Source organism: Rhinopithecus roxellana, chromosome 1 (genome assembly GCF_007565055.1).
Source record: "Rhinopithecus roxellana isolate Shanxi Qingling chromosome 1, ASM756505v1, whole genome shotgun sequence".
Classification (NCBI taxonomy): domain Eukaryota; kingdom Metazoa; phylum Chordata; class Mammalia; order Primates; family Cercopithecidae; genus Rhinopithecus; species Rhinopithecus roxellana.
In genome coordinates, this window is record NC_044549.1 from 40584812 (window position 1) to 40605422 (window position 20611).

Below are 20611 nucleotides of genomic sequence, written 5' to 3' on the forward strand. Positions count from 1 at the left end.
CTTTAAAGCCCATTTTCTTTGTACACATTCTACTACACTCTAATTGTTAGCTGTTTAAGTATTAGAAAATCATTCCTTAGAGTCAAAATGGTGTAATATGGTGACAGTGTAAGCCTGTGCTGTCTTCACCTTCCTACAATTAAGTGGTGATGTCAAGAGGAAAGACTAGGTGTGGGTTTCAGATCCACATTTGGCAGCAGGGGTAGGGAAGGGACAGAGTGAACCCAGGAAAAATTGTGAAGTGGGCAGATAATCTTCACTCTCCTCTCAGGCTTTTTCCCCTTCTCAGGCCGTTCCCCCACCTCTGCACTCATTTTGCCCCTTAGCCACAGTGGAGACCCCACCCAATGCTTCGAACATGATCTAGACTTATCTGTTCACACTGTGGTTGGTTATATCTGTCTCCACTTGCCAAGGTCCTTCACCTTTGTGGGCCTTGAGGTCGTTGTCTCTACCAACTGGTGGCCTCAGGCAAGTGACCCCTCTCAGGGTATTTGAGCTTGGAGCCCCTGGACTTTCAATACTAACACCCAAAGAACATGAGTCTAAAATGGGGTTGTCTGACTTGGAGATAAGAGCAAAGAAAGAATCTTTTGGTCTCCCAATCTACAGAGCTATGGATAGAAACATGTACTTACTAATAGAGAGCCATGCTTCAAAGCAGTGTTTCTCATCATTTTGGCTGGTATATGGACAACCGTCCTCCCCATTGTCAATGCCAGCAGGTGAAAGTGACACGGTCCATCTGTTGGCCCACTTCAGGGGCTGGCTGTGTCTTCTTACTATATCTTCCTTCTAAAATACACTTTCTATTGGAGACTGCTCTAGTGGAGGTGACATTCTGGGGTGAGGTGGACTCTCTGCTGTCCCTTATTCCACCAGCCCCAAATCCAGGAGACCTAAGAGGAGGGTGCTCTGAAGGTGTGAATTTTTTCCTTGTTGCAGGAACATGGTAATTGCTATGTAACTAGGACTAAGAAAAGGCATGTTCTGTGATCTTTTCCAGAGAACCACCATTGAAACCTGGCTCTGCCACCAGATGCCTCCCAGCCTCAGGTTGCTCAGGACTAATGTAAGTTGAGGCTAATAATGCCCACCTTGAGAGTATGGTGAGAATGAGAGTAGGAAGCATGAATTCAGCAGAAAGGATAAGGATCTGTTGCTAGTGGTAGTTTTTCAAATTCAAATCCATGCTCTGTCACTTTGTGTAGCCTTGGGCAAGTTATTAAACCTTGCACTGCCTGTTTCTGCACATGGAAAATGGGGTTAATAATAGTATCTACCTTGTGGGATTGTTGTACATTTTACACAGCATAGTATCTAGCATATAATAAGCAGTTAAACAAAAAATGGAAAAAGGTATGTTAACATATACTAGCTATATATTACTGGTGGCTTTTAAAAAGTGTATCTAGTGTCTTCTTTTTACCAAGCTGTCATGAAATGAGAGACCCAGGGAAATTCCCAGACAACCACCTCCAGCCAGTTTCTTCTGTCATGTGGGAAACTTTTGACACAACCCCGGGTGCTCACAGGGCTTTCTTTCCCTTCAGCCATAATGCACACTCAAAGATAAGCCCTTGAAGTTCACAATTTTACTTTGAAGTTAAGTGATCTCAGAGAATAAACACTAAACCATTGAATTTTAGTATCAAACTGTCATTTTAAAGCTACAAATAATTTTCAGCCCTCTCAACAGTTGCAAGCTTGGCAGCAGCGGTGGGGTACACAGCTTCTCTGTTCTGGCAAAACCACAAGTGACCTTTTTGTCTGGGCTAATATAAAGCCGGTCTCTACTTATTCTTTCTGGAAAAACAGAGATAGAATATAGACGTTTTTAAATGAAGGCTAAAATAATGTGGTTTGGCATATTAGGAGCATGAAATGTTCTCTTTCTCCATAAGGTTTTAGACTGTCCTGCGAGAAAAGCAGGTTCACTGTGATTTGTGTGAGTCTTGGGAGACAGAATACCTATGCACACAATGAGTTACAGGAATCTGGCTTGTTACTTACAGCTAGAAGCAGACAACAGAAGCCTGAAATTCATGTGAGCCAGTCCCCCAAGGCTTAGGAAAGCTGCCTGGGGCACACGGAGCCTCCTCTGCACATGCCCACTTGCACCACAGCTGAGGACCCCCAGGAAGGCAGCCCACCCTGGGTTTTATACTCAAGGGAAACAAGAATCACTGAGCTAAAGCATTGAAGGATATCGTGTAGTGGGGGGACTGGAACAGATCCCAGGATGTTGGATTCCCAGCACATTCTACAGTTATTCTTGAGAACTATAAGCCAGAAAACTGAAAGAACTGGGCCCAGTCCAAGACCTTGAAAACTGTCCTTCACTATACTTGTATTTTATGACTTGTTCTGAGAAGGTGCATATGTGTGTGCGTGCGTGCGTGTACCCATGTTCACACGCAGGACATATAGGACAGCAGGAGTGGAGAGACTCCATAATCGTGCTCTTCACCTCCAAGTGGAATCTGGCAAAAGATTGGACTTTCTGAAAATCAGGTAGGATAAGGGCTTCAGCCATTTTGGGTTGAGCACTAAGATTTCATGACACATTCTATCTGATGGAATTCTGTGCAACCTTAAAAGAAGAATGAGGCAATTCCAAAGTATTTTTTTTAGTGTGAAACTCAAGGTTCAAAAGAGTTTGTGTAAGAATAGGCGTGGTGGCTTACACCTAGAATCTGAGCACTTTGGGAGGCAAAAGTGGGAAGATGACTTAAGCCCAGGAGTTCAAGACCAGTGTGGGCAACATGGCAAAACCCTGTCTCTACAAAAAAAAAAAAAAAAAAAAAAAAAAAAAAAAAAAAAAAAAAAGCAGGATAGAAAGAAAGAAAGAAAGAAAGAAAAATTAGGTGGCCATGGTGGTGTGTGCCTGTACCAGCCACCTGGGAGGCTAAGGTGGGAGAATCACTTGAGCTCAGGAAGCCAAGGCTGCAGTGAGCCATGATTGCACTGCTGCACTTCAGCCTGGGTGACAGAGCAAGACACTGTCAAAAAAGAAAAAAAAAAGTAGTAGGTCAAAAGAAGGGCGTAAAAATCTAAAAAGCATGAGATAGAATATCTTTAGGAGGATATGCAAGGAAACAATGACATTGCCTGATTTCTGTAGGATCTGGGAAACCTGGGGGAAGGAGATGGAGATTGATTTTTAACCGTGTTTTTGTATTTTTTTAAAAAGCGTATATGTGTAGAGCTATTAAAAAAATGCATGTTAGGCCAGGTATGGTGGCTCACACCTCTAATCTCAATGCTTTGAAGTTGAGATGGGAAGATTGCTTGAGACCAGAAGTTTGAGATCAGCGTGGGCAATACAGCGAGACCTCCATCTCTACAAAAAGATTTTAAAAAATTAACCAGTCATGGTGGTAGATGCCTGTACTCTAGGCTATTTGAGAGGCTGAGGTGGGAGGATCACTTGAGGCCAGGAGGTTGAGGCTGCAGTGAGCCGAGATTACACCACTACACTCCAGCCTGGGTGATAGAGCAAGACCCTGTCTCAAAAACAAACAAACAAACAAATAAATAAATAAATAAAATTAGCTGGGTGTGGTAGTGTGCACCTGTAGTCTCAGCTACTCAGGAGTCCAAGGGAGGAGGACTGCTTGAGCTCAAGAGGTTGAGGCTGTGGTGGGCCATTATCACACCACTGCATTTCAGAATGTTGAACATTGATTCCCTGGTCACTTGCTCCTTGTGTACCTGGATCCTAGGCAAATAGAACCATCTGACTCCACTTTAAAATGGGTGAGTAAGACCCCCTCTCTAAAAGAGGGGTGGGGACTGACCAGCACACCCTACCAATTGAACAATGCCTTCCCCTAGCAAATATTTATTGACCACTGACTGTGTAGCAAGTACTGTGTTAGGTACTGGGATATCTCAGTGAGCAAAACAGGCCAGGACTCTGCCCTTCTGAGGCTGACATTCTCCTTGGGGGAGACAGACAGCACACACTGAATATGAATTGTGGCTCTCTCATTGTCTCCAGGTAGAAGGGTCTCATCCTCACCTTCTAAAACATGTAATCTCACTTTTCAGAAGGACGAGGTTTAGTCCAGTAAAACTCTTGCATATCTTGTTTTGCCTTGGCCCTCTCAAGCAGTGTCCCTAGGCCCCTGGCCTATCTGAGCTTCAGTTTCTCCGCTGGTGAAATGGACATGGCTGTTGTAAGTATTAACAGAAGACTAGCGGTTCTAGCAATCACTGGAGGAGCCTGCTGGAGCTGCAGAGTCCTGGGCCCTGTTCCAAAGATTCTCATTCTGTGTGTCTGGAGTGGGTCCAGCAATCTGTCCCAAGTCAATTGGATGGTTGTGAGGCAGGTGGTTCTGGAAGGGACCACTCTGACCCTGCTCGGAGAGCACTGTGCTAGATGTTGGATGTGAAAGAAAGTGAAAGTGCTCTCTCAGTGTCAGCTGTGTTCATGCCAGGCACAAGGGCACCCGGGATTAACTATCTCTGGCCACGGTGTGGGCGGCCAGGAAAATAGCCCTCAGGTCTCCTGCTGTAGGGAAAATGATTGACTGATGGCTCCAGCTGCTGCCTTCTGAATCTACCTCTGTCTTTGTGCTGAGGTTGACCCCAGCTAATGACTAAGCAGGATGTGGTTGCTAATGCAGGCTCATTTCTACAAAACACAGATCTGCTGTCACAAAAGACTTTGGCCTGAGGAGTCCCCATTGGCCTGGTCAGAATATTCTAGAAACTGTGCTGCAACCTGAGATTCTTCCTATGTAATCCTCTGTTTCCTGCCCGTTCTCTTTCACAGGTGTCAGATGTGCACCACAACCTAAAGGCTCTTCCTGCCTTCTCTAGCACCTTTTATTCTTTACAGGTGTTAGTCCGATAAATCTCTTGCATATCTTGTCTTATCTTGGCATCTTCTTCTCTGAGGACCTGAACTCATACACTCGGCTTCATCTCTAACATCAAGACTGCTTTCAGTAGTGACCTCTGCTGTGCCCTACTTATTGCCACACTCCTTCCTGGTTGCAGCAACACTTGAGCAGTGAGATCGTGCGCACAAGGGGAAGTAAGGGCTAGCCCCTCCAAAATAATCGTATCCTGTGTTCAGCCTTGGTGGCATGGTCCCAGTGCCTCTTCAGGAGTTGTTGCTGTAGAGTATCATTGCTCAGAGCATGGATTCTGAGGCTGGCTCATCCTGCTTTAAATCCCAGCTCTGCATGATCTCGGGCAAATGACTTAAATTCTCTGTGCCCTACCAGCTGTGTAAAACACAAATGTTTGTACTTAATACACATTACTTAACTTCTGTCACAGAGAAGTAATTTGTACTTATCTGTGATTATTAACTGTGTAATTATCACAGTTAAGTAATTTGTACTTAATACAGTAGTTATTAATACTCTTTGATAATACTCACCTCAGAGAGTTATTGTTCAGAAAAGATGATCCTGGCCCTGCTGGTGGGCTGTCTGCCTAACAGCAATGTGTTATGATTTAGGGAATGGCAGACAAGTGCCCCGCCCTCTGCCCCAGCCCTACTGGCGTGCCTAGAAATAGTTCTGTGTGGTTTCTGCCACTCCTTTGGGTGGAGAGGCCATATGGTGCTGGAACCACCTTGGTTCCAGGCCTGGCTCTGCCACTTCCACTAACGTGATCTCTAGAGGTCATTTTCTTTTCTAATATTCAGTTTCTTTGTGAATTCAGGAAGTTGAACATCTCCAAAGTTGGACTTGACTTCTAGCCCCAAGATTCTACAAAATGATAGTACTCTCCAGAGGGAAGCTTTATCTTCTTCCCTTCTGTCCATTAAATGGACACTTAAAATATATTATTATTTCAGTCCTGTGCTAGGCACTGGGGATTAAAAAATGAAAAGAGAAAGCCTTTGCTCTCAAGTCACTCAGAATCTTCTAGGGAGACACACACGTCCACAGATAATTCCAACACGATGAGGGGTTTCTGGTCACCCAGAGATGAAGGACTTCTGCCTTAGTTATTAGTAACATCCTATCATGGGAAGTGGGAGAGGTGCAGGAAATAGTTTCCTGATCATGTTTGGCTCAAAGAGGAAGGACAGTGTGTTTCAATGCACTCTGGTTAACAAAAAAGAAAGTGTATTTATTTTCATTGAGAAGAAGAAACCGAAAACTCTAGCATTTAAATAAATAAGGAAGAATTTATTTTTCCTTTTCAGGTCATGAGGCTAGTTAATGATTAGTGAAATCCACGTGGGTGTTTTCTGAGAGGCTGGGTTATGTGATCTCTTTGGCTTTAGGGAATTACTCCATACCAGCTCTGAGATTTCCAGCTCAGCAATGGCCCCAGTTCCCTGGAAGAGCCGCTTCTGGGTGGGGGGCCTACTTTTGTGGCTCAGCGTTGGAAGTTCAGGTAAGCCAGGGCTCAGGCCTTGGGAGGAACTTATTTCGGTCAATGATCATATTTCTCCAACTACTTATGCAGTACCAACTTTTAGAAGGTCCCCTAAAAGTCTTTTGCCTCTTCTGAGGTGAATTTAAAAGAGTAGGGGGGAAAAAAAAAACCCTTTTATCATAATCAGAATGATGGTAAACAGGTCACAGAACCTGAACTTTCCCTGGTTATCCGACTCATTTTTTCTAAAACCCACATAAAAAACCCCTTTCACCTTGCACCAGCCAGGACCCACTGTAAGAAAATAAAATTTGGTTAATTCTAAGATATTCATTTTTCATCCCATAAATATCCACCATTCTAAGATACATTTAATTTTAAAATTTAGATTTTCCAAACTAATAACGAGTTTGTCACTGAGATTGTTAGATGTCCTTTCTAATCCGGCAACCTAACTCAAGTGGTTCGTCATCCCAGCTGGGTGATGGGAACTAGTCCCTGCTAACCCCAGATGCCCCTAGGAAAACTTCCCTCAGATGCCAATTTGCATTTATCTTTCCCCAGTAAAGAACTGATGCACTGATCCCACTTGCCTAACATAGCAAATTAACCTGCTCAGCCTTGGGTTCTCAGAAGTTCTCAGGAGACTTCTTCTTACTCTGGTGGTGACCTCACCCTTAGAAAAATCCCCTCCCTCTGCTCCCAATAGCAGGCTGCTTTTCTTTCTTCTCTGCCGGACATTTAATTCTCATTCCCTGGCTCTAGAATATATCATTGCTTCTGCCTGGAGTTGCTCACATCACCTTTGGATTGATTTCTGTTCTTTGCATCTTCCAAGGGGGCTTCTGTATTCCTATCTCCCTTGTATTCATTATTTTTCTGCTCAACACCCCTCCCTGCTACAAAGTTCCACTTAGGTGACTGCATGCTCTCCTTGCACTCATGGGTGGTTTCTCAGAGGTGCTGTTGAGCTCTGTATGTGCTTTCTCCTACCTCAATTATTTGTTCCTAAAAGGCGAGGATTTGAGGTTTCTGTCTCTTTTAGCATACTTAGTGCTGTGCTCTGTATACAGCAGATGTCCAGTGAATGTTGCTGCATTGCTGCTTAGAGGAGGCAATGGGTTGAGCTGATGGGAAGTAGGCTCTGTCTGAGTCAGGCTAACCCTGACTGGAATCCTGGCTCTGTTTCTTTGTAGCTATGTGACCTTGAGGAAGTGGTTTTCTTTACCTGTAGTTGGAGATGATCCTTACCAGATAGGAATGCTGTATGGACTGAATGAGATCATCTGTGCACAGGGTCGGACTTTTGCAGTTGCTTATTCCCTTATGATTTTATTATTGGCAAATGGTTGTCTAGGCTGATGGAAGTGGAGGGAACAGGGCTGTCATGAGCCACCTTGGAGAGAAGGTGGGAGGTATCGCCTAGGAGAGCTGTGGGTCCCGTTCTGAGAAGTGGGCTTGGCAGGCCCACTTTGTCCCTGCTCAGGAGCCCCAGGCCTCCTTAGGGGCTGGAAGGCATTTGCTAGTTGTCCTGATTTGAAGGTTGAGGCGTGGGAGGACTAATAGTAAATTGGCATCAAACTCTTTTTGGAAGCTCATCTGTCGGTAAGCCTGGGGCCTCTGTCACACAGATAAGAGAAGCTCAGAAATTCAGAACCAGGTAGCAGGGTTAGGGTCAGGGCAGAAGCTGATCAGGTTCCAACCACATATGTGGGAACTATTCTAGATGTTCTGGGCAGGAAGCGGGCTTACGATAACATGTTAGCAGGACCGGGGTGTTTCCTTGCCCTGTCCTCTTGCCTTTGTCTCTGGTGTCTTTCTTTTCACACTTACCCAGTGAGGTATTCTCTACTTCCCATCTGCTTCTCTTCCTTTCCCACTGTCAACAGCAACAATATTTATTAAGTTAATGTTCCTTATTCTTACTTTTAGCAGTGCTATCTCAGAAAGTTAGTAAGTTGATGGATAGGCAGAGATAGAAGAGTGTGTTTGTGTGTGTGTGTGTGTGTGTGTGTGTGTGTGTGTGTGTGGCTGGCAGGGATAGAAATATGCCAAAGGGAAAAGGAAAAAGGATATAATTGTCTTCAGACAGCCTAGATGAAGTAGGTGGAAAGAAAGAGGATGCCGGATGCAGAGAGCTCAAGGTAAAGGAAAGGAAGAGCTCAAATGATCGGGAGGGAGGAGGTTCAGGAGGTATCCAGGTGCCTGCTGTCACACAAGGGCAGTAGCTGACCCACATGGGCCTCTTGGAAGTTCAGCCTCCACTCACTTACCTGACTGTGTGCCCACACAATCTTTCATGGCAACCCCAGTCACACCCAGCTTTCCTTGGACGGTGGAGCTTGAGATTGTTGAGCTCCTTGATCAACCTGGCCCTTGAGCTTCCAGGCCGGCTCAGGCATCCTCTCCTCCAGGTGGGTGCACAAGTCTTCCTCCACCTGGGGTAGATGGCCTTTCTGTGTGTTCTCTCAGTACCTATGTTTCCTGTTCACAGATCTTACATCCCTATTTGCTGTGGGGCTTCCAGCTTATTTTCCCCTTCTCCGCCAGACTTTGAGCTCCCAAAGAACAGTTATGGCTGGCGTCTTCTTCATCCTGGAATCTCCAGAGCCTCACCCAGGCCCTGACACACAGGACACATTCAATAAGCCAAAGGTCTTGGTAACTGAGAAGAAAGAAATTGAGCGGGCTGCAGTCCTCATCTCTACTTCCTGACATTAGGGCAGATTGATTAAATGACACTCGTCCTGAAACAATTCAGCCAAAGAAGGGTTCCAGAGGTTGGCCCATTTCAAAGACACTCCTGGCTGCTGATGCCTCAATCCACAGGTCATCTGATAGCACAGCTCTGTCTGTGGGGAGTCCAGGGCTCAAGGGGGTGGCAGGAAGTTCAGGGGCCCATAGTGCTGAGCTGGCGGCAGAGACAACTGAGTAGAAGCAGCCTGTGACACCAGCCTCTCCAAGGCCAGCCTGGGCCTGAAGGTGGTACTGCACCCTGCATGCATGGCAGACCCACCCTCAAGTCAGCTATTGGGAGGGGGCCTCCGCCCTCCTCCCCTCCTGCAGTGTCCTCCCGAGGAGCCTGGAGAAGGGCACCCGCTTCCCGACACATGCACCAATGGCTCCTCTGTCATCTCCACATTTGATAAAGTGTCTGATATGGTTTTGTGCCAACTCTGTCACTGCCAGAGCACCCATCCATTCTTGGTCCAGGTCACACAATCAAAACTGTTTTAGCAAAATAACACTTCTATGAAACAAAAGCACATAGGGGATACCGATCTACAGAATACAGCTGAGACAGGTGCAGGTGGCAGCATAGAGGAGCACATTTCCAGCATTTACAGATCACAGAGGCCACCCGTGGGAACCACGAGCATCCCAGGAGGGTGAAGGGAGCTCTGTCATATGTGCCTGAGAGTCACTTCCCATTATGGAAACATGGATGTTACCAGGCTTTACTCACCCTTCTCTAACACTTCTTCAGTGTCAAAGATTCAAGAATAGAAAGCTATAGGCTCTTTTCAGACTCAGACAAGCCAGTATTTCATTCTTCACCCCTCCTTTCTATTGTTTGTAAACCTCTGGTCAGCCTGGCCAGATACGCATCTGTCACTGTTCTTTGGTTGGAGTGGTGGCTAGGTAGAGTCAGTATCTGAATATGCTTCCCTATTTTATCAGCTTCAAATACTGGCAATTTTCTTCTCTCCCTTTTCAAACTGTATAACTTTTATCCCATTGTATTGTCTTGTTTCAGTGGTTAGGACTAGGACCTCTAGCACAATATTTAATAGAAGCAGTGGTAGCAGACATTTCTCATCTGTTCCCAGTTCTAGATGGAATACTTCTAATGTTTCCCAGTAAATCTAATCTTCACTATAGGCTTTTAGTAGATATCCTTTCTTATGTTAAAGAGTGTAGAATTTTGTCAAGTGTTCTTTTTTTCTGCTCATCCATTGAGATGAGCATATGATTTTTCTTCTTTAGTTTGTTCATATGTGAATTACATTAATACTTTTTCTAATGTTAAAATAAACTTTAATTCTTTGCAAAGAATTGACCCAGCAAACCCTGCTGGGCCATGATGTACTTTGTGGTCTTGTTATCCCGGATGGATTTAGATTTGCTGATACCTTATCTTAGATTTCTGTTTATGTTCATACATGAAAGTAGCCTTTAGTTTTTCCTTCTCACCTGTCCTTGTGCAGTTTTGGTATGTTGGATATTCTCATAGAATGAACTGGAATCCTGTCTCCCATTTTCTATTCCTGGAACAGGATGTGTAAGCTAGGGATTGCTGGATTCATAGAATTCCTCTGTAAAACTCTCAGGCTTCTTAGACTTTTTAAAGGGATAGTTTTGAAACTAGTGTTTCAATTCCTTTATGCTATAGTTTTACATTTGATTTTCTGTTTTTCCTTTCTTGACTAGGTTTTGGTAAGTTATATTTTTCTAGGAAATTATCCATTTTCTAGCAAAATATCAGTGTTTTCAGTTTTGGGGTACATATAAACTTTTTTATGGTTTAAGGAAATCTACTGTCTGTATTTATATCCCCTTTTTATTCCTGATATTGTTTACTTGTACCTTCCCTTTTTTCTCTTATTCTGTCTTATCAAAAGTACATCTAGCTCATTATTCTTTTTCAAGAGCTTGTTTTGGGTACTGGCTCTTTGTGTGTGACAGGTACTGCTTTAGGCAGTAGAGTAAATAAAATGGATTTTAAAAATCCCTGCTTTGTTCAAAAGTACATTCTAATGTGGACTGACCACCAATAGACAATAGTATAATAACTTGGCAAATTCCATAGTAGATTAGAAGGTGATGATTGCTAACAAATAGACCAGGGTAAGGAAGACTGAGAGAAATGAGGTGAGGAGCACAAGCAGGTTACAACTGAAATAGGATGTGAGAATAGAGAAGAGAGCACTTGACAAGCAAAGACTTGAAGGAGGGGAAGGAACTGCCATGTAAATACATAAGGGAAATGGATTACAGGCAGAAGGAATGGCCAGGCAAAGACCCTCAGGCAGGAAGCCATCTAGAGTGAGGAAGGGCCAGGAGAACAACTGGCTGCAAAAGTGAGTGATTGTAGCATAAGGCAAAGGACTCTTGGAGTGGGGTGGATTAGCTCAGTTAGGGCCTTACAGTCCATTGTTAGGACTTCAGGTTTCTATCTGAGTGAAAAGGCTTGGACACTTTTGCACAGAGATGTAACGTGACTCGACTGACTTAAAGAAAAATCTTGACTGCTGTGTTGCAAATAGACTGAAGGGGCCAAAAGAGAGGGCAAGAAACACAGTTGCAGGCTATGGCAGTGGTTGTGAGAGATGATGATGGCTTGAACCAAGGTAGTGAGAAGGGTTAGATTCCAAATATTTCATTCTCATGTTCAAGCTAACAGAACTTACCAATTGTATGTGGGATGTGAGAGACAGGGAAGAGTCAAAGACATCCCAGGCAACTTTGCAAAGCCTGAGAAATTGTAATGACTAAGTTGCTACCAATGTTGCTCATATTTCCTTATTTTCTATTTCTTCCATTTCAACTATTACCTTTATATTTCTTTCCCTATATTTTATTTGGGATTGCTGTGGTATTCTTTTCTGAGTTAAAATATTAACTTATCTAATCTAAGTCTTTCCCTTGTCCCCCCTAACATTTGCATGTAAGGTTATACATTTTTCCCTATTAAAAGGTAAACTTAGGTACATTAAAATTTTAAAGAGATTATTTGAACAAACAGTGATTCATGGTTTGGGCAGCTTCACATTGCAAGTGGCTCAGGGCTCCACCAAAGGGGTGTGAGGAAGAAATTTTATAAGGTGCCTATGGAGCAAGGCAAAGAAAATATTTGATTGATTAAAGTGGAGCAGTACCTTAAGGTCCCTAGTCAGAGGTTAGTTGGCAGCTTCTGAGTGCTAAAGCTTAAGCCTCATAGGACATAGCTGTTCACTATGAGTTGAGGTTTGGTGAGCTTCTATAAGAACTCAAGCACTAGAGCTGCCTCAGTCTAATGGCTTCCCAAGTAATTATTTTAACAACCCAAGTGCTGTTTTAGCCACTCTTTGCAAGTTTTGATATGTGTTGATTTTATTGTCATTCAGTTTTTAATATTCTGTAGTTTTCATTGTGATTATTCTTTAACCCATACGTTCCTTAAAAGGTTAAAAGGGTGTTTTTCTGTGAGTAGGAGTGTAAATTAGTATAGCCACTATGGAGAATAGGATGGAGGCTCCTCAGAAAACTAAAGATAGAACTTCCATATGATCCAGCAATTCCTCTACTGGGTATATATCCAAAAGAAAGGAAAGGAAGTCAGTATATCAGAGAGATATCTGCACTCTCATGTTTATTTCATCACTGTTCACAATAGCCAAGATATGAAACCAACCAACCTAAGAACCCATCAACAGATGAATGAATAAAAGAAAGAAAATGTGGTATATATACACAAAGGAATACTATTCAGCCTCTAAAAAGAAGGCAATCCCGTCATTTGCAGCAACATGGATGGAACTGGAGGCCATTATGTTAAGTGAAATAAACCAAGAACAGAAAGACAAATATCACGTTTTCACACATATGCAGGAGCTAAAAAAGTGGATTCATGATGATAGAGAGTAGTAGATTGTGGCTCCCAGAGGCTGAGAAGTGGAGAGGAGTTGGGAATGAAGGGGAGAAAAGAATATATGTGTATTTATTACCACTGAACTGTACACTTAAAAAAGGTAAAGATGATAATTTATATTTTTTTACCTGAATATAAAAAATTTTTTAAAAATCTTGAACAAGCTTCAGCAATATATGTCCATGAGGAATTGTGCCCAGGACCTTCTCTTTGTATGGGCTGGTAAAAATACCACAGGCACACGGGATGGGTTTGTCTTATTGGAAAAAATGGGAGGGGGTGTTTTTACATTTCCAAATGTATATTAAAATAATTTTTGTTATTGATTTCTAGTTTTATTGCATTTTATTTGGATGATATTGGTTCTTTGGTGATTATTTGGGCCTACTTTGTGACATATTATGGTTATTTAAAAGGACTCAGACTCTCTGATGGATGCAGGCTTCCCTATATGAACAACAGAGCAGATTGACTCATTAATGTGGTTCACGTCTCCTGCTGAAGCACAGTCCTTTCGTCTTTTCTTTAAAGAGCCAAACGCTGGGGGAGGCTGATAAAAGGATGGAGTCAGGCATTAGCTCTCTCATGTGCTGTGGGAGTTCAAGCCGCAGGCTGAAGAGCTTAGGTCCTGCACTTTCAGAGTGGGCTTCTTCCCAGGAGCCTCCAAACCTGCCTGCTTGGTCTGGCTCTGCAAGGGGATTGGGGATAAAGTCTGGGGCTCAGAAGCAGTGATGGGGAAACCTCTAGTCTACCTCAGTGATGCTCCAGAAGGCCTCGTGGCTTGAGGTATTCTCCACAGGTGGGGTTCCCACAATTCACTCATAGCACCATATCGCAGAGCATCCCAGATCCACACCCTGGTTGTATATGGGCTCCCAGTTACCTCTGATAGCAGATGATCACTCCAGAAACCTAAAGTTACGTTTTCCTTGACAAAGGGGCCCACACAAACCAAAGTCTGCAATCCAGACCTCTCCTCTGAACCTCTGATTCTGTGAATCACTTTGTCTGGTGGCAGCAATGCTGTGTGGGGCTCTGTTCTGTGGGTCAGCGTGCACCCTGCTGCTCCTGCCAGTCTCCCTGTGGGATGCATGGAAGTCAGGGACCACACGTCTGCATCACAGAAGTGGGGATCAGGGTGGGATGCTGGGTACTGAAAATGGGCCAGATTTTCAGCTCCCTGGGAAGCAGGAGTTTCACGTTGCCTTTTCTGTTCGGTGTTTTTTAAAGGCCTGCAGTTATCTTGGCCAGAGAATTTCCATTGTAAAGGTATCTATTGTAAGGTGCTGTGAAGTAGGTGAGGCTTGTTAAGGCTCTTCTCTACCATCTCTCTAGGCCATGGGCTGGGCACTGGAAGGCTATGGCAGGGCTCCTGACTGCTCATAAGGACAAGAAGTGATTAGGCGGGGCTAAGGGGTTGGAAATCCTTCTGGGACAGAGTGTTCAGACTAAAGTGAGGCTAGTCCCCAGGGCAACTGTTCATTTGGCTGACCAGGGTTCTACTTAGACTTCTCTATTAGTTTGCTAGGGATGCCATTATGAAGTGCTGTGGACTGGGTGGCTTGAACAATGGAAATGTATTGCCTCACAGTTCTGGAGGCCAGAAGTCTGAGATCAAGATGTGGGCAGTGTTAGTTCCTTCAGGGCAATGAGCAAAGGATCTGTTCCAGGCCCCTGTCCTTGACTTGTAGATGGCCACTGCCTCCCTGTGTCTTTACATCGTCTTTCCTCTGTCTGTGTCCAAATTTCCTCTTTATATAAAGACAATAGTCATATTGATTTAGGCCCACTCTGTTGCCCTCCTTTTAACCTTTATAAAGACCGTATCTCCAAATACTGTCACATTCTGAAGTATTGGGGGTTAAGATTTCAACATATGAATTTTGGGGGATGAGACTCAGTTCAGCCCAGAACAATAGCCATTTCACCATGGCCTTTAAGCTCATCTAGTTGGGCAATATCCCTTCTCTGCTATTTTGTCCTTAGGCATGAAAAATATTCACAGAGCTTCATTACAGAAGTGATGCAGGCTGTAATAAATGAGTGATTATTGCACTAACTGATGTATAATAAACCCCATGCCTGCAGGCCCCTGTTTCTTGCTTCCTTCCAAGGTCATCTTTCTTCCTTCTAAGAACAGATGACCTCACCTTTGGATGTTTCTTGTTTGTTTTGTTTTCCTCCAGGGGATGCACCTCCTACCCCACAACCAAAGTGCGCTGACTTCCAGAATGCCAACGTTTTTGAAGGCACCGATCTCAAAGTCCAGTTTCTCCTCTTTGTCCCTTCGAATCCTAACTGTGGGAAGCTAGTAGAAGGAAGCAGTGACCTCCAAAACTCTGGGTTCAATGCCACTCTGGGAACCAAACTAATTATCCATGGATTCAGGTGGGAGTTAACTAATCAACAGGACCTCTCAGCTAAGAATGATCAAGTAACCATAATACCGTAAGAAGTTAGTGGGGAACAAGAGGAGGAATGAGTTTACCAAAGGTCACATGTTCCATCCCTCATGTCCTGCTGTCTTTGATGGGTCTCATGTCAACATGCACACATGGTGTTCATTCTTATTGGTCATATATTGTACTTCTCCATCCAGTCTTGTCTACACACTCACAAACAGTACATGTCTGTGACTCTGGACAAATCTCCATACACAGAGCCTTTATTACCCAGGGTTGTATTTCCCCTTCTTCACTTCTTCCCTGGTTTTATGACCTAAGAAACTTCCATTTATGGGGGCCACTTCCACCATACCCAGAGGTTATGGGTGTGATGGAACTATGCACTTCTCTTCTTCAATTTCTCTGACCCTCTCCAGTCCACATTTTGTTGTAATATACAGTCACTGAGTCTCAATTCCAATCACCATCCTTTCTTTGAACAGCTTTTCTCCAAAGCCCATCAATAGGCCCAGAAACAGAGAAAGGTTTATGGGAGGAAAGAGGGAGAGAATACGGTAAATTAACAGCACCATGGAGCAAGTAGAGTTGGGGGCACCCAATGAAAAGGTAGACACGAAGGCCATGCACAAAGGACCACCATTTCCTGATCTCTGGCCTGTCTCTGCCTCTCAGATCCCTGGACTCCAAGGACTCAGCCACATGTTTCCTTAGGCTTCTCTTCTTGCTTCCTTGCTCTTGTGTCAAAGCCTCTCCTCTAGCAAAGCTTACATTCGACCACTTTCCAAGGCTGAATGTGTACCTCCAACCCAGGGATAACTAATAGAGGGGGAGAGCTCGTCAGGCGAGGCACTCTGTCTGCTCTTAAATCCCGCAACCCCATTATCTGGCACACACCCAGTCTGCACTCCTCTGCCCACATGAGCGTGCTCTCTTTGCTTCTATACTGGGAGCCATCAAAAAACTTATTTCCTGATCCCAATCTGTTGGGAAAGATTTCTAAACATTTTTCTATCATTTTCCTTTTCCTGGAAAACTCCCATTATACTGTAAGTTCCAGAAGGATAGGGACGATATCTTATTTGTCTTTATTTTTTGGAAAGTACCTAGCATACTGCCTGGCCCATAGGTACTCAATAAATGTTTGTTGAATAAATCAGTGGGTGAATGAGGGAAAGAAACAAAGAAGGAAGGAAAAAGAAAGAAAGACAAAGGAAGAAAAGAAAGGAAAGAAAGGGAAAGGAAAGGAAAGGAAGGAAGGAAGGAAGGAAGGAAGGAAGGAAGGAGAGAGAGAGAGAGAGAGAGAGAGAGAGAGAGAGAGAGAGAGAGAGAAATGTCCACAAAGAAAGAGCCTATATTTTAGAATGAGAATTAAGATTGCAAATCTTAACTCTAGGGCACAAAGCTATCTTTTTCTTTCCACAAATAACACAAATGGAGCGATGCAATGTATACAGTTTATGTGGTTTATGCATTGTTCAAAGGTGCCTGACAAAAGGCTGATGGGGCTGAAATCCAACCTGAGTTCTGAACCCTGGCATGAGGCTGCATCTACCTGGAACAAAAGGCAAAGTTTTATAATTTACACAAAGACTGTATATGTGCTGGCGGAAGGGCTGGCAGCTTTGGAATGGTGTCCTCCCTGTGCTCCAAGTGCTGTTTAATAAACTCTTCATATATGCCCTTCTCTAGTTTTGACTTCTTTTCTGGGTTTGGGATTAATAGAGGTTTCCATGACAATGTATATCCACTTGGTGGGTAATTTTTCCATCCTTTTTTGGCCCCCTCTCTAGTGTTTTAGGAACAAAGCCTTCCTGGATTGATAAATTCATTAGAACCCTTCTGCAGGCAACGAATGCTAATGTAATTGCTGTGGACTGGATTTATGGGTCTACAGGGGTCTACTTCTCAGCTGTGAAAAATGTGATTAAGTTGAGCCTCAAGATCTGCCTTTTCCTCAATAAACTCCTGGTAGGTGCAGAAGAGCTTAGGGTGAGTTTGGGCTACATATGAGGAGAGAGGGTCAGAAAGACAAAAGCACTGCCTGAGGAGGCTTAGGGTGGAAACAGAGTCACTGGGTAGCTTGGTGGTCTTGGGTTCAAATCTTGCCTTTGCCACTCACAGCACTGACCTTAGGCAGGTTATTGAACATTCTGAGCTTCCCACTGCTCCTCTGTAAAATGTGTCATAGCACATTGGACAGCGAATGCAGATGGCCTGGCACTTAGTTGTCCCTCAAGAGAGAATGGTTGTGGTCATTACTCACATACTTTGAGCACCAAAAGGAGAGTAAGTGGGTTGTCAGGGTGGGAAGCCCAGGAAGAGAAGAAGTGATTAATGATGAGAGTGCTGTCCATTTTCCCTCCAAAGTAAGTGTGGTGGGTCTGTCATGCCCAGGGCCTCGGCTTCTGAAGCTTTCGGGGAAAGCCTGCCACTGCGAAGCCAGCAGACTCTGTGGCCCACGGGGAACTCACTGCCCCTGCTCTTCTAGGTGCTGGGTGTGTCGGAATCCTCAATCCACATCATTGGTGTTAGCCTGGGGGCCCACGTTGGGGGCATGGTGGGACAGCTCTTCGGAGGCCAGCTGGGACAGATCACAGGTAACATTCATCCCTGCCCATCCTCCAGGCTTTAGAGATGGAGAAAGCTTTCCTTGAAAATGTCTCTTCTAAGGCAAGCAGAGGGGAGTACGGAGCCTTTGTTCTTACAATCAAGGCATCTATTACCACTAAAATTTATTTATTGTGATTCTTTTGTATAAAATGGTGTGTGTTATTATTGCATGATTTCTAATATCAATGTGAGAGGCCATGTATTTCTTTTTTCACTTTTTATTTTTAAATTTCTTATTTCAAAAACTTTATTTTAGATTCAGGGTTTACATGTGCAGGTTTATTACATGGGTATAGCATGCGATGCTGAGCTTTGGGCTTCTAATGATCTCGTTGCCCAAGTAGCAATCAGTACTTGATAGGTAGTTATTCCACCCTTTCCCGTTGCTTTTCCTCCTCCTTTTGGAATCCCCAGTGCCAGTCGTTCCCATCTTTGTGTCCATGTGCACCCAATGTTTAGCTCCCACTTGTAAGTGAGAACATGCAGTATTTGGTTTTCTGTTTCTGCATTAATTGGCTTAGGAAAATGACCTCCAGCTACATTCATGTTGCTGCAGAGGACAAAATTTCATTCTTTTTTATAGCTGTGTGGAATTCCATAGGGTATATGGACCACAGTTTCTTTATCCAGTCTACCATTGGTGGGCACCTGGGTTGATTCCATGCCTTTGCTATTGTGAATAGTGCTGCAATGAATATACTAGTGCAGGTATCCTTTTGGTAGAAGAAATTCTTTTTGCTTGGGTGTATATCTAGCAACGAGATTGCTGGGTCAAATGGTGATTTTATTTTTAGTTCTTTGAGGAATCTTCAGATTGCTTTCCACACTGGCTGAACTTATTTACATTCCCACCAACAATGTATAAGTATTCCCTTTTCTCTGCAGCCTTGCCAACATCTATTTATTTATTTTCTACTTTTTAATAGTGGCAATTCTGACTGGTGTGAGATGGTATATCATGGTGTGATGATTAGTGATGGTGAGCATTTTTTCATATTTTGTTAGCCACTTGTATGTCTTCTTTCAAGAAGTCTCTTTTCATGTCCTTCACCCTCATTTTAATGGGATTGTTTTTTTTTGTTGTTGATTTGTTCAAGTTCCTTATAGATTTTGGATATTAGTCCTTTGTCAGATGCATAGTTTGTGAATATTTTCCCCCCTTCTGTAGGTTGTCTGTTTACTCCATTGGTTGTTTCTTTTGCTGTGCAGAAAGTCTTTAGTTTAAGTCTCACTTGCCAATTTTTGTTTTTGTTTCATTTGCTTTTGAGGACTTGGTCATAAATGCTTTGCCTAGGCTAATATTCAGGAGAGTATTTCCCAGATTTTCTTCTAGGATTTTTATAGTTTGAGGTCTTACATTTAAGTCTTTAATCCTTCTTGAGTAAGTTTTGTATATGGTGAGAGCTATGGGTCTAGATTCATTCTCCTGCATATGGTCAGCCAGTTTTCCCACACCATTTATCAAATAGCGTATCTTTTTCTCTTTTTCTCTAAAAAAAAGTGTTAATTTTTGTCAACTTTGTCAAATGTCTAATGGTTATAGGTGTGCTTCTTTATTTCAGTGATCTCTATTCTGTTGCATTGGCCTATGTATCTATTTTTGTACCAGTACCATACTGTTTTGGTTACTGTAGGCTTATAATATAGTTTGAAATTGGGTAGTGTGATGCATTCAGCTTTATTCTTTTTGCTCAGGATTGCCTTGGCTATTTGGGCTCTTTTTTTGTGCCATACAAATTTTAGAATAGATTTTTATAATTCTGTGAAAAATGACTTTGATAATTTGGTAGGGATTGAATCTGTAGATGGCTTTGGGCAAAATGGATATTTTAATGATATTTATTCTTCCAACCCTGCATAGAATACAGAATACTTTGGCAAATACTATGCAAAAGCATAGAATACTTTTCCATTTGTTTGTGTCACCTGTGATCTTTCTTTTTTTTTTTTTTTTAGCAGGGTTTTAGAGTTCTCCTTGTACAGATCTTTCACTCTTTTGGTTAGGTGTGCTCCTAGGTACTTTATTTTTGTGTGTAACTATCGTAAATGAGATTGCATTCTTGATTTGGCTCTCAGCTTGAATGTTGTTAGTGCATAGAAATGCAACTGACTTTTGTACATTGATTTTGTGTCCTGAGACTTTGCTGGAGTTGTTTTTCAGGTCTAGAAGTCTTTTGGTCAAACCTTTAGGGTTCTCTAGAATTATATCATTGATGAAGAGAGACAATTTGACTTCCTCTTTTCCTATTTAGATGCCTTTTATTTCTTTCTCTTGCCTGATTGCTCTGGCAAGCACTTCCCCTTCTATTTCTTTCTGAGCCTCAGTTTCTACATCTGTAAAATAGTGGTAACAGCCCACATCTCCTTGGCCCACTGTGGAAATAAACTTTAAACAGTTTTGCTATACACATGTAAAAGTGTGGAGGACTTTATGCTTCCAGAGCCACTCTCAGTTAATAAGGGACTGGAGTTGTATGGCAAAAACCCTCAGCTTCCTGGCCTTTCAGTGGGACAATTCTGGGTCTTGTTTTACAGAATCTCACAGAGGCACCCCAGTGGGGTGAAAGCCCATGGGGATATCCTACTCACTACTATTTTCCTTTATTCCCTGACCTGC

The 20611-nt window shown here is 43.2% G+C and overlaps 1 protein-coding gene across 6 annotated transcripts in view; it reads left to right on the forward strand.

Moving 5' to 3' along the window:
* The first annotated feature begins 5294 nt into the window (after positions 1-5294).
* Positions 5295-20611, forward strand: part of PLA1A (phospholipase A1 member A) — a 33215-nt gene continuing 17898 nt past the window's right edge. Inside the window, exons 1-4 of one of the 6 annotated variants that reach the window (XM_030941563.1) lie at positions 5295-6366; positions 15166-15367; positions 17175-17352; positions 17873-17981. In XM_030941563.1, the coding sequence (XP_030797423.1) occupies positions 6294-6366; positions 15166-15367; positions 17175-17352; positions 17873-17981 (562 nt within the window). In that variant the 5' untranslated portion in view covers positions 5295-6293. The remainder of the gene's footprint in view (positions 6367-15165; positions 15368-17174; positions 17353-17872; positions 17982-20611) is intronic. The other 5 variants (XR_004060208.1, XR_747315.2, XM_030941560.1 and 2 more) reach the window with 5 other exon arrangements.